The 15,047-nt window shown below is 40.9% G+C and overlaps 1 protein-coding gene across 3 annotated transcripts in view; it reads right to left on the bottom strand.

Annotated features, from left to right (window-relative positions):
- Positions 1–15,047, bottom strand: part of vil1 (villin 1) — a 152,154-nt gene that overhangs the window by 26,258 nt on the left and 110,849 nt on the right. For all 3 annotated transcript variants that reach the window (XM_047050221.1, XM_047050220.1, XM_047050219.1), the window contains 2 exons: positions 5,622–5,801; positions 5,169–5,314 (listed from right to left, as the gene is read on the bottom strand). In XM_047050221.1, coding sequence (XP_046906177.1) covers positions 5,169–5,314; positions 5,622–5,801 — 326 coding nt within the window. The remainder of the gene's footprint in view (positions 1–5,168; positions 5,315–5,621; positions 5,802–15,047) is intronic.

Below are 15,047 nucleotides of genomic sequence, written 5' to 3'. Positions count from 1 at the left end.
CATAGGTCGCATGTCTTGACAACATACCTGGGGGGATCAGTCTGTTTAGTTCTGCCTGGCTTAGAGACTGGAAATACTTTCGTTTAAAATCAAGCCTCGGCTGTTTTGATGAAGTGGCACCGACTGTTTGATCAGCGGAGCTAGCACTGGGTTTTTCGCCATTAGCTTTGTAGAAGCGTGTTGTTTACTAGGTGCTTGTGAAGATTATTACTATTCTTTGCAGTGGATAAAGTTCTCGCACCTGCACACAAACTACAACTAACAGTAAATTTTTATCCTTGATCTGGACAAGGGAAAAATAATGTTGATATTTCCATGACACAATGCTTGCACGGTCCGAACTGTCGGCCATTGTGTGGGCTGGTCTAAAATGCGGAGTGATTCATTCATACACTGCGTCACCGTAAAGTTGTTTAAGTTAGATTAAAAACAGGAAATTGGGGAATTCATGCAAGAAAAAAGTTATGTACTTTGTAACGCGTTATTCCCAACACTGGTAGTCACTAGTCAGATAGTTTCACCTATTGAAAGACTTTTGATTTAAGTAAGGGTAGTGCCGAACATTTGCCGCCGTTTGACTTCCTACGTACTGTAAACAGCTGTGGAGATGTTTTTTTTAGCTACTAGACTAGGCTACAGTACAACGTTGCAGTGAGCTACACTGGTTTGAAACCACAGGTAATGATCTTTTCACCAACAAATCGTTTACTTGTAATCTAATGTCATAATAAATCCTACAAAGAAAATGTATTTGTGAGGAATGTTTATTTTAACGATTCGAAAAAAACAGATGCATCATAGACCGCTGTAGTATGTGTTGCCCGGGCAACAGAGGCTAATGATGCTAATGCTTCAGTGAAATAGTAGATTACTGTTTCCGAAAGTCGATGTAACTACTTCTTTATATCAGCTTATATTGTACATTACATTTCACAATTGTGTTCCATATCACAAAGTAAAATGAGTAAATAGTTTTCACCCTGGCCTCTTTGCTTGTGGCGTTTCTGCAGCTCCCTTGCAGTAAAGCAGTTAACTTCTGGGAGATAGCTAGGCTAACAAGCTACTAAACTAATGTTCTGCTAGAGGTAGTCACGCGATATTTTGTGACGTTAGTGACGTCAGTAGCGTCAGTGACTGTGGCTAGCAAGTTAGCCACCGTTAACGTAACTTTTGCCACAAAAACTTAGTTAAAACCTAAACCGTGCAACAGAACATAAATCCATGAGGAACTAACGCAATTGTGACCAAGATGAACCTTTTGACATCGACGTTGTCTATATAGTCCAAATATTGACTGAGCCTTAGGGGCGCGAAAATAAACAATAAAATATAGCGCAAGCAGCAATGACCAAGCAGTCATATGACCCAGTAAACATTTTAGACATCCTTAGAACAGGGTTTCGAGTCCTCAAGGAGTTGTTGAGATATGACTGTACTTCCTGTTTGGTTGCTTTGTTGCCGATTTTGATTGGCTGTACCGGCCAAGCGGTTTTGAAAATCAAATATAGAAATAATGCCTGAGTGACGGTTGCTCTGACAATGATCTGTGCCAAATCTTGGAAAGATTTGACAAAATTGAAGGAGGAGAAGTGAAAAAACGTTTCTTCACAAAATTCTAAATGGCATAAGACTATATACCAGAAGTTGACATCATAGGGTGTGTTGAACTTGTCTTGATCCAGGGAATCCAATGGTACATCATTTTTGAAAATCGGTCATACGGTTCAAAAGTTGCGTGTGTAAACACAAGTCCAACTTTGACCCATTGGTGTGCTCGAATGGGAGACATGAAACTTGGTGAGAATAAAGAGGGGCCTGTCCTTAATGAGTGTGCCAAATTTCACAAAAAAGTGACCATACGGTTCTAGGGGCTGCCATAGACTCCAATGGCAGAGGAAGATGATTAATAATAATAAGAAAAGGTAGAAAGACACCAAACACACCAATAAATAAAAATATATGTGAGAGAACAAAAGTTGGGCTTTTTCCGAAGGCAAGCACACCCAATTATTGATCAAAGGGCGCCTGCCCGACATCCGAAGAAGAATCCCCCACTGAGTCCAGACACTGGTGGCGGTGGCGGCAGCCGACTTTAATTAAGCGCTAAATGAACTGAAATCGAGATGACAGCGCAACATAGGAAAGAGGGAAAGTAGAGCGTTCTTAGCGGGGGGAGCAAGGAGTGAAACATTATTGAGTATGCCCAAGTGCAGGAATCGGTCTTGCCTGACTGAACTTGCGCTAAGATTCATATAACAGGGCGCCAGCCCGCCGCTCATTCTCCCAAAACTATTATGAAAAACTGCTGGGTTTAATAAGGCGAGCTGGGTTACATTTACATTTATTCATTTAGCAGACGCTTTTATCAAAAAGTGACTTCCAAGAGAGAGCTTTACAAAAGTGCATAGGTCACTGATCATAACAACAAGATGGTCAAAAGGTAGCCCCAAAACATTGGGGGTAGCCAAAACATGAGGCATACATTGTGAAAAGCAAATAAGTGCCAATGGGAAGAACCATAAGATCAGTTACAAATAACCAACAAGAGCAACAAGTCATTGTGTCCTGGAGGAAACTAACATCAGGTCCAGCAAATCATTCTTAAGTACCGTTGTACTCCCGGAACAAGTGCGTCTTAAGCCTTTTCTTGAAGGTGGAGGTTAGCATCCCTATGGAGCGGAGGGTGTGTTCACACTTGGCAGGTTTGGTTTGATGAAAACATTGTTTTTGCACAATTTCGTGTTGACGTAAACACAAAAGCCACAGTCCTGTTCAGGGAGCAAACATTTGAGAGCAGGAAAAACGGGAGAGCAAGCAGAGATTGTAGCTTCTAGCTTAGAAGTTCCAAACTAATACACTTACAGTGGGGCAAAAAACTATTTAGTCAGCCACCAACTGTGCAAGTTTTCCCACTTAAAAAGATGAGAGAGGCCTGTCATTTTCATCATAGGTATACCTCAACTATGAGAGACAAAATGAGAAAAGAAAATCCAGAAAATCACATTGTCTGATTTTTTTAAATAATTTATTTGCAAATTAAGATGGAAAATAAGTATTTGGGCAATAACAAAAGTTCATCTCAATACTTTGTTATATACCCTTTGTTGGCAATGACAGAGGTCAAACGTTTTCTGTAAGTCTTAACAAGCTTTTCATACACTGTTGATGTTTTGGGGCTGTCGCTGTGCAACACGGACTTTCAACTTTTTTCTATGGGGTTGATATCTGGAGACTGGCTGGGCCACTCCAGGACCTTGAAATGCTTCTTACGAAGCCACTCCTTCGTTGCCCGGGCGGTGTGTTTGGGATCATTGTCATGCTGAAAGACCCAGCCACGTTTCATCTTCAAATGCCCTTGCTGATGGAAGGAGGTTTTCACTCAAAATCTCACGATACAAGGCCCGATTCCTTCTTTCCTTTACACGGATCAGTCGTCCTGGTCCCCTTGCAGAAAAACAGCCCCAAAGCATGATGTGTCCACCCCCATGCTTCACAGTAGGTATGGTGTTCTTTGGCTGCAATTCGGCATTCTTTCTCCTCCAAACACGACGAGTTGAGTTTTTACCAAAAAGTTCTATTTTGGTTTCATCTGACCATATGACATTCTCCCAATCCTCTTCTGGATGATCCAAATGCTCTCTAGCAAACTTCAGACGGGCCCGCACATGTACTGGCTTAAGCAGGGGTACACGTCTGGCACTGCAGGATTTGAGTCCCTGGCGGCGTAGTGTGTTACTGATGGTAGCCTTTGTTAAGTTGGTCCCAGCTCTCTGCAGGTCATTCACTAGGTCCCCCCGCGTGGTTCTGGGATTTTCATTCACCGTTCTTGTGATCATTTTGACCCCACGGGGTGAGATCTTGTGTGGAGCACCAGATCTAGGGAGACTATCAGTGGTCTTGTATGTCTTCCATTTTCTAATAATTGCTCCCACAGTTGATTTTTTTCACACCAAGCTGCTTACCTATTGCAGATTCAGTCTTTCCAGCCTGGTGCAGGTCTACAATTTTGTTCCTGGTGTCCTTTGACAGCTCTTTGGTCTTGGCCATAGTAGAGTTTGGAGTGTGATTTATAGACCAACTACAGTCTAACCTGCAACTTGTGTAAGATCCTTAATACACATTTTGCTGAATGAATGAAGGGCTAGACAACACACGTTCTAATAAAATAATTACCAGGATCGTTGTGGACTTTCCTGGAATCCACAAAATTGGTTGTTGAACTGTTGCAGACGCATGAGACAAGATTATAACAAGGATTACATTCCAGGTATGATGCACCTAAAATACTTTCACTGTACTATGACCCTGACTCCACAGATTTTGAGTGGGGCATTGAATGGGAGGAGAACATTGAGGGCACGGTCCAAGTATTGCAAATATGAGAGGCAAGTGTAACTAGTTTGTAAAATCTAATATTTCTTCTGAAATTCGTAATTTAATTACTTCAACATTGGGACTCCAGTTCCAGTGTGGATCCCGGGCTACGCATGAGCATTTGTGCATTGTGTATGCAAATGAAATTTGCATTCAATAAATCCAGTAGGCGGCTTATCTACTAGGCCTACAACTAGGATAACAGATAATAAACAGTGAACATTATGTCGTATCACATAAGCACGTCAAAGAAGCAAACACTACTTATATTTTCCAATTCCCAGAGCCGGTCTTGACCTCCCTGGGGCCATAGGCAAAATTATTCTAAGGGGACTTATCTGACCCATGAGCCATGTAAACCATTTGCCATTACCACACAGTCACACGTGAAACTCCAGTGCTCCCACTACAATCCTCCCGCCTCTAAACAAAACAGTTAGCTTCATCTAAAATACAATTTATACTATGATTTGTCTGAATACTTGATGGTTATTTTTTACTTTTAACAACGTCCCTGTCTGAAGCTATCCGTACTATAAGTAAGGAAAGCCGGATACACCGTGATACAAATTAAATCACATCACGCACCCACAACTCAACTGGAAGCCTAGCTAAACATCCAACAAATATTTTAGTGATCCTAAACATGTTGTTTATTATACTGAGTGACTTCTTCAACACTTAAACTTTAGTAATATGCAAGAAAAGGAAAACAGTTTAAAAAAAAACAGTATACTATTGGACTGCAGAAGAACTAGTGCTATGAAGATTGAAATATAGTATATGCATAGGACCTCTTGCTGCTGGCATACTGGGACTTTCCTCCCAGGTTCACCCAGAAGTGTGCTGGCTCCTGGCCCTCTGCAAGGACTTGCTTTTCCCTCCTGGAGATTATGTCTGCCACAGATTTGCCCATCTCTCGCTCATCACCACTGCAGCCCTAGAATAGACACAATCAATTCCATCTTAAAGTATGTACACTGCTAAGGAATGTTATGATGTTGTGTACGATTGAGTTTAGCATCACCTATGGCTTATCTGTTTTTATTCCGTAAAGTCCTTAATAATGATAACTTAGTTATTTTATATACAATTAACAGATACTATTATCACTTTATCATGCAGTAATTGGGAACCAATCTCACTCTTTGATATGTTTAAACAACCAATGGCACTTTATTGTTATATGTTAAAACCATCATAATCCATAGGCCTAAATTGTGTGGATTGTCAATGAGAGTGCTCACCTTTCCATACCACAGGTAGCAGCATGTATCTGTGCTGAACACAAACACGTCATTGGAGTTGAGGGAAGAAGAGCGTGCTGGCACTTCAATGGCACGGGTGTTGAATTCATTTGTGCCGTGCACGTGGAACAGACGGACAGCAGGCAGGGTTTGTGTGGTGCTTATTCTGGAGCTCCCCTCCTTTAAAAAACACAACCAAAACCAACTGGTGGTAACATTCGTATTCACCACGCTACAGAAACTACAACAATTGACTTAAAATGTGTTATGTATGTGTAGGATACATATATGTAGTAATGTTAGTTTGAGACCACAATACCTATGGAAATATGAGTGAATGCAATTAGAAGGGCGGCTGTCCACATACAATTTTTCTTGTTGTTTGTTTATCATTTGAATATAAATGTGTACACAACAGTTTGTTCCAACCAAGAAGGCATACTTTGATTGGACAAGAGGAATTCCATGAGTGCTGACATTTAACGGCCTCAGACAGCATGAGTCCGCCACTGTGCCTTATGAAAAGGCTCGTCTTGATTTGATTTTCAACTAGGGGATGTTCTAAATCATGGGGGGCCAAGCTGGGGCCAGTTGGGGGGCCAGGAATGACTGTAACTGGTGTTGGAAAGCACATGTAGTAGGGCAGAATAGAAGAACTGAGCAAAGGGTGCTGGTGTGGAAAGTCCCCAAAAACTGTGCAAAATGGGCAGAAAATATTAGATGGCATTGTATCAAGGCCCAATTGGAGAAGAAGCCATAGGATATTTACAATTGTAGTAGGCCATTAGATCTTTTTTTAAAGTTCAGGGGTGTAATTTGTTGGATATGAAGCCCCCACCCCCCACTCCAGAGACAGTTGGTGACAAAGAAGTGCAGACATTAAGTTAAACATAGTCATGCGTTAAGAGTAGAGACTAAATGTGTAAATGGATGTTGAAACTCAGTGCTCTGAGTTGGTGCATGTCAGTTTAGGCAAAGGTAGCCTTTTAAACCTGTAGGTTTAAAACAAATTCTGATTTGATTGGAACTCTCTCTTTTATACATTTATGGTTGGATTTGACATTTAATTCATTTAGCGAGTTGTTTAACTCAAACAACCATAACACCGAATATATGGTATACAAAGCTGCAGTCAGATTTGGCAAAATTGTTAGCTTGGATGTTATCTTTACATAAAGATGGGGTCTTGTGTTTACAAACAATGAGGATGCGCAAGCAGCTTCAAGGCAGAAAGACACGTTCCATTTCACTTTCACTGTACCCTACACTTTTAATGTTCCCGCCACCCCACCCCCCGATTTCCTGAATAAAGTTCAATTGATCTGATTTGTTGATTTTTGTTGCTATGAAAACCAGTTTAGCCAAGCTAACTAACATTGGGCCTCATTCACCAAATATTCTTACTAATAAATTTGTTCTCAAACCCCACTTTAGCAGTTTTCAGGAAGATTCTGGCATTTATATTTGGGATTTGTTCTTAAGTAAGAACAGAATTTACGCACACCCAAGAGCACTCTTAAGCACAATTGAAAGCTGACATGTTTCCGCAAAATAAGTAGTTATACCTTTTTCGTCCGTTCTAATTTAAAATGGAATATTTCTCTCCTTTATAATTTTCCAACTAAAGCTTTTCATAATTGTACACCTTTTTTTATAAATACACACTACACTCGCACTTCTGCTCATTTGTAAAGCACTTGGAATTTCCATTGTGTATGAATTGTGCTAGGCCTGTATAAATACAGTATTTTACAATCGCTATGACAATGTTTTCAATTCTTATAACAAGTTTCCTAAACTTTTGACACAGTTAGCACAACATTTGTCTGTGTTGGCTATACAATTAACACATTTCTTGTTGCTTTGACACAAAATGCATAGAATAAACACAAATCTTAAATGCTTGAACTTCTTTTACACACAAGCTCAACCAAGACCAAAACAATAGATTTTTACTGCCCAATTTACCAATGCTTTCACACTGTATGTCGGAACAGATAACATCATGTTCAAAACCTAACTTATTGGCTAATGCCATGGTAAACAGCTGTTCATATTGTAAATTGAAACACAAACATATCCCCTGTATTTTATTCCATTGCTACTGAAAAACAGCTGGTTGAAGTTATGCAAATACTGTAAATCACAGCTGATTCCCAACTAGGAAACACTCAGGTTTTGAGGTTCTTTCAATCGCATGACCATAAGGTATATACAGTAAGAGGACCTCTTTGGGCTAATCTTATGTGGAAAAAGAACAATACAGAGAAACACGAAGAAAGAAAGAATATGTACGATTGTGAGAGTGAATAGTGTCTACTGAGTGTGCATCGTGACTGTCTCCTGACTAAGTAACTGACTTAACATTTGTAGCTTGTGTTGTTTTTGCTAAACGTGTCTGGGTAAAGCTGAGAGACAGCAGCTATCCAGGCCGTTAAGTAGCTAGCTAGAGATCGAGTTTCAGGGTACTTGCCGCTGCGTGAAACCCTGGCCTTTGTTTACATAACTAGGGTCATTGTCAGCTGCGCCTTGCATATTTAAGGCGGCTGGCACTCCAGAGGCAGCCTCGCCTGGCAGCCTCGGTGCACGAAGACTCGGTCGAACAAAGACAGAGAGTCTACCTGCGGGAGTCGAACAAAGACAGGGAGTCTACCTGCGGGAGTCGAACAAAGACAGAGAGTCTACCTGCGGGAGTCTACCGAGGAAGACCGACTGGCCTGATCACCTCTTCTGATAAGTATCAACCTATTCATATTTACATTATATTCTACCTAGAACTTATTCATGGCTAGCATGTGTTTCCTTAGCATTCCTGTTCATTACACTACCCGTAGGCGTAGATATGTCACAAAGTATATACGGTCAACTTCTAACCTTCACTACATATCCAGATCCTCTCCACCCTCTCTCTTTCTTTAGGGCTCTGGAACTGCCAGTCTGCTGTAAACAAGGCAGACTTCATCCCGGCGCTTGCATGTCATGCTTCTCTTCATGTCCTTGCACTGACAGAGACATGGATCCGCCCAGAGAACACTGCAACTCCAGCTGCTCTCTCCGTCAACCACTCCTTCACTCACTCACTCCGCTCAACCGGGCGGGGTGGTGGGACAGGTTTGCTTCTTTCCCCACATATTAGGGAGTCAGGTGGCTGAGCGGTGAGGGTATTGGGCTAGTAATCTGAGGGTCGTCAGTTCGATTCCCGGCCACACCAAATGACGTTGTGTCCTTGGGCAAGGCACTTCACCCTACTTGCCTCAGGGGGAATGTCCCTGTACTTACTGTAAGTCGCTCTGGATAAGAGCGTCTGCTAAATGTCAATGTAAATGTAATATTAAATACACATCCACACCACTCTCTGTTACTGCCAAATCATTTGAACACCATTATGTGATGCTAACTGATCCTATCAAAGCATGCGTAATTGTTCTTTATCGCCCACCAGGACCGCTAGCCAACTTTGTAGAGGAGCTGGACATGCTCCTCAGCGTCCTCCCGGATGATGGAACCCCCCTGATAGTCCTTGGGGATTTCAACATCCACCTCCAAGGAACGCAGGCCGTCGACTTCTTGTCTCTCTTGACTTCCTTCGACCTGACGCTGCTGAGCACACCGGCGACCCACAAGGCAGGCAAACAGCTAGACTTCGCCCTGACACGTAACTGTATCACTGACTTAACCTCTGTTACACCACTACACATTTCTGATCACTACTTTATCCAATTCTCTGTCTCTCTCCCTCCAACCCCTCCTACCTCCCCTCCCCTTGTAACTTTCCGGCGCAACCTCCGCTCCCTCCCATTTCTCCTCTATCGTAACATCCTCCCTCCCATTGACAAGTTCTTGTCTGATACGCGGGTTTTCTATACATGTGTGAGGTTGTCTCTTGCTGTGGTCAAGAGGTCACGCAGCAGGTCTCGGATAATACACATAGATAGGAGAATGTGCACTTTAACCTTTGGAAAGATCAACCTGCAGAAAAGAGTATAAACGATGAGTGATGACTGCACCACCTGTGTGTTGTTCTTCCTATGCCTTAAGTTGTGGAATGTCTTCCGTTTAAGGATATGTTTTGGTGGTTACTATATTTGTATGGTCCAGCTCATGCATATAATGTTCATCTGAGAGACATGTTTGTCAGTCATGCCAACTACTTTGCCTGTCGTGATGACCTGATCCGAGCAGCTCGATTAATAAACGAAGTCAACTCTTTTTCATTGTGGTGCGTTCCTTGGCCCATCCTCCGACAGAAAATCATCTTAACAAATTGGCGTCGCGAACATCATTTTCATCAGCTAAGAACACAGGTGAGCAGATTATGATTATCATTATTATATGGTTACGTTAATTTCTGCTTACCTGTGAGGATTGGCTGACTGTAGTAACAAACCTGGGCAATTTTTAAAGGGGACATGGTGATTTCTGTACGGGAGAAAGACGGGAAGCACGACTTTGAGATAGTCTAGTGGATTAATAGAAAATTGAAAACTCTTATTTCACTCGATGACTGCTAATTATTTGTAATATGAGAAGGCCTAAATAGTTGCTTGGAGAGCGAAAAGACTACGGGAAGGATACAGGAGACTGTCAGCAAGGGTTTATCCGCTTGGCTTTAAAAATCGGTTAAAGTTTGGTAGGTTATATGCGGTGAAAGGCCGTTTGTTTGTTGTCATGGTGACGTATGGACCGTAAAACCCTTTTCCCAATACTTGGTTAGAAAGGTCGGTAATTTAAGGGCAGGATTCCCAGTACTGTAAAGTCCATTTTACAAGTCTCGTTGCTGGTTCGAACGATATAAAAACTTCGGTTAATGGTTGAAGATACGCCCGTGATTGGTAAAGCGTTTAAAGACACGTTATTTATGTGTAAGACTCGAGCAATGTTCCCCAAGGACTGAAAACATATTATAATACAATTACAGTCATTCAAGTTGTACATTTCTGAGTATGAGAATATCTTCTTAAAAGATGATTAAAGATTAAAGCTAAATACTCAAATGAACATGAAAAATAAAAGGTTTGACTTTGGATATTAATATATTAACAAAATTATCTTATAAAAGTGCATGTAAACATGGGGTGTCAAACCAGTAGGAATTTGCCATTAGTAGTTAAATTTAAGACTGAGAAAGATTTGCCCCGTAAAGAACGTAAAGTTATGTCTAAACTTTTGAAGACCAATCCACATTTAAAGCAAGTTCCAAATAAGAGTTTAACCGAAATGTCCCCAAGAGAATGGATGCTCACTAAAGTCGGATTATTTTACGTAGAACCTTATTTGACTAATCTGTATGAATGGACAGACGGACAAATACCGCTTGAGGGCACATTTGATAGACACCTGTTGCAGATTGCTCGAAAATATCTTATTGATAATCTAGCTGTCAGCAATTCGGATTGGGATACGGATTACATGCGAGAGGTTTTTATTGCATGGGAGTTGATGGGTGAACAATGGCCGGCTAATTTTGCTAAAAAAGAAAGAAAAGTAAAAAAGAAGCTAAGGAAATTCACAAACTTTGCAATGGAGCAGAATAGTTCCCAAACTGAGCTCTCTGCTCAGCCTGGTTCAAACACAAACTCTGCAAGCACTGTTAACTCCCAGTACCCTCAAGTATCCGATTTCAACAGCCCTCCCGCTTATGACGCTGAGATGGATAACGATATTTACGACTGGTTGTTTTTAGATTCCGGCTTAGTCGGACGGCCAAAAACACAGACTTGTCCCCGCGCTACTGCTACGTATGTCTTCCCAAGGGGAATCTCAGGACAAATAGCTGAAAAATTGCGAGATCAATGTATTAACATGTGGCTTGATAACTGCAACAGGGCTTTTGATACTGCAAATAGGAAATTTAAAGGTGACAAGAGACGGATCGAGGATGAACAATTAAGATATACCAAAGAAAGTTTACAGGCAGAATTCAAAAAGATATTTCACCTTTTGAAACAGAGGAAAACTGTTGACGTTTATATTGATCGTTTTACTGGTGTATTGATGGACACTTTTGTTGAAGTAGAGCCGTATCAAAATAAGCATAATGTCAAATTAGATCCTGTCTCTCCAGTTTCCCCCAAATATATAAATGGTGTGTTGACATGCATCACAAATACTGCTTTGCTGAAATGCCTTTATGAGATTTTGGACATGCTACGGACTAGACCCGGAGAACATCAACATAGTGGACGAGGTACATTTATGGCTCCTTTATTGACCCTCGGGGATAACATTTTAGATTGACCTTTGTCTTTATCTGAAATTTCTCGCATTGCGCAGGATGCCCCAAAGCCGTTTATACATCCAAAAGCATTCATAAATTGGTACACGGCTGTTTTGATGCATTCAGGTTTAAGTGGTAAAGATTCCCGTTATATTTTGACTACATTAATGCCAAACGTAACGTTAGACACATTAATAGAAGCTTGTCCAACTTTATCTGTTGAATTTGACAATCCTGAAGATGAGGACAGATGGGATCGGCCCCTCCCAGTCATGGCATGCTACTCCTCAGAGGTCAATCATGGTACCACAGGCCACACAGCCAGCAGATACGCCTGCTAACTTGATGTGGGATAAGTGACGCTGTATATCGATGGATCTGGACAATGTTAAATGTATAATTCATGCCCCACAATTTCATATTTCAGATAAACCCTCTGAAATACCACAATTAAGTTTGAGTATTGCAGGAAAAAGAATTCCCTTTTTGATTGATACTGGAGCCACTATGTCCTGTTTAAGGAAAACAGATATTGATTGTCCTCTAAGTAAAAATACGGTCCAGTCCGTCGGCATCAGTGGTAAGCCTCAGATAAACCCTGTTTCTCTTCCATTACAGATTGATTTAGATGATTATAAATTACAACATTCTTTCATTGTTAGTGCAACTTCTCCGATGGCATTATTGGGAAGAGACTTATTAAGTTAATTGAATGCAACCATCTTATGTTCACAGGATGGTATCAAGGTCCACATACCCCCAAATAATGCTTATCAGCTTTTCTCTGGTTGTGTTAAGACATACCACATAGCTAAGTCTGTTTTAGACCAAGTTGAGTTATCAAAACACTATCTACCGTTAGTGGTATTAAAAATGTAGCTTCTTGTAATGTTGCTGCAGCTGCTAGGATTGTTAATATGAAATCAATTGATTTTCCTTTTTCAGATAAACTTATAAATCCAGATACCTTGCAGGAAGTGCCAAGGAACATATTTATCTCACCACATGGGATTCTGTTATTGTGGATGACTACTCCTGGTAACGTTGAGACCTATGTGTGTGCAGTAAGAAATGATTTTTCGGATGTACCACATTTGATTGATTCTTGTAATCAATATTTTAGTCCCCTGATCAGGAGGAGACTCATAAAAGTTGTGTCATCTGGACGTATGGCGTGGAACCTACTCACTTCTTTATTAAAGATTTGCAAACTGACGTGAAACCACAGATTCGTAATCATGGCAATATTAAAATATCATTATGTGCACCATGTGTGTTGCGTGAGGTACCATCTACTCTATGGGCACTACATGCCAACCATGTAGAATTATTGGATGTACCACTTTATGAAGCTAAGGTTAACATGAGTAAATATCCAGTTTACATTAAACAGTATCCTTTATCCAAAGAAAAAGAAGAGGGGATTAAGCCTGTCATTGGCAGTTTATTACAGCAAGGTGTTGTATGTAAAGCTCAGTCCCCAAATAACACTCCTATTAATCCCATTTTGAAACCAGGTACTAACAAGTATCGCTTTACACAAGACTTATGAAGCAGTCATACCTATTTCACCTATAGTACCTGACATTAATTCAATATTAACAGCATTACCAGCTGACTCTAAGAGGTACACAGTGGTGGACCTCTCCTCGGCATATTTCTCAATTCCAATACATAAAAATACCCAACCATTATTTGCATTTACATTTCAACAACAACAGTATATTTGGACACGCCTTCCAATGGGTTATGTTGACTCAGCAGCTGTCTACAGTGCCATGGTAAATAGACATCTGGCCCAGTTGTCCATTCCTTGTAACTCAACCTTATTGCAATATGTGGACGACATTCTGGTGGCGGCCAGAAATGAGACAGAATGTGTCTCAGATTCGATAGCTCTGCTAAAACACTTGGCAGCAGGTGGACACCGAGCCTCACTTGCTAAACTTCAATTCTGCCAAGAATCAGTAAACTACCTGGGATACATCTTAAAGGATGGCTGTCGATTTTTGGCACAAGAAAGAGTGCACAGCATTAAGGACATTGTACGACCGAGGAACAAGACTGAGATGTTGTCTTTCCTAGGACTGGTGAACTATTGTAGGAACTGGATAGCTGAGTATGCCGTCCATGATGCAGAATTGCGCAAAGCCACACTCAAAGACTCTCCTGAAGTCATTCAATGGAATGAGGAAATGAAACATGCCTTCCGTCACATCAAATATCTCTTGTGTACTGCTCCTGCACTGGGATTACCTGACTACAAACTAACTTTTCATCTCTATGTTGCAGACAATGGTGAAATAGTATCCGCAGTATTGGGACAGGAACATGGAAACGGAATTAGGCCGGTAGCTTATTATGGTAAAATGTTGCCATGAATTGTCAAGGGCATGGTTCCCTGTTTATGAGCTGTTGCATCCGCCGCTTTGATGGTGGAGAAGGCACAAACTATAGTTTTGGGACATCCAATGGTGTTACATACTTCACATACCGTAAACATTATCTTAGTAAATATCACAACACAACACATGACAAGCCAAAGACGTAGTAATTACGAACACATGTTGACAGGAACTCAAAATTGGACTATTTCCACGGCCACACACACAAATCGGGCTGTGCATCTAAAAACTTTATTGCATGGAACAGAACCAGTGGAAGTAGCTCCTCATGATTGCATGGATATTATTAACTCCACATCCAGTGTAAGGACAGACTTGCAACAAACAGCTTTGGAACATAATGATTTTGTCTTATTTTGTGATGGTTCAGCAATGTGCCCAGATGATAAAACTATTCTTGCAGGATATTCCACAGTGGATAATTTAGGAAATTGTATCGAAGCCTATAGATTACCTGTTTCTTCTGCTCAAGCTGCCGAGATAGTTGCTTTGACTAGAGCATGTCTATATGCCAAAGATAAATCAGTTACCATATATACAGACTCCAAATATGCATTTTCAGTGACACATGACTTCAGTAAAATTTGGGAAAACAGGTTTTGTAACTACTGCAGGAAAACCCATACAACACACAGATTTAGTAAGAGGTCTATTGGATGCTATGATGCTACCAACTAACCTTGTTATAGTAAAATGTGCAGGTCATTCAAAGGCAGATTCTGATATTGCTAAAGGTAATAATTTAGCAGACAAACATGCAAAAGATGCAGCGTTAAATGATTCCTTCCCACCATGGATGAATCA

This window comes from Hypomesus transpacificus, unplaced genomic scaffold (assembly GCF_021917145.1).
Source record: "Hypomesus transpacificus isolate Combined female unplaced genomic scaffold, fHypTra1 scaffold_105, whole genome shotgun sequence".
In the NCBI taxonomy this organism is placed as follows: Eukaryota; Metazoa; Chordata; class Actinopteri; order Osmeriformes; family Osmeridae; genus Hypomesus; species Hypomesus transpacificus.
The sequence above is the reverse complement of the archived record's forward strand: the minus strand, read 5'-3'. Positions and strand labels throughout refer to the sequence as shown.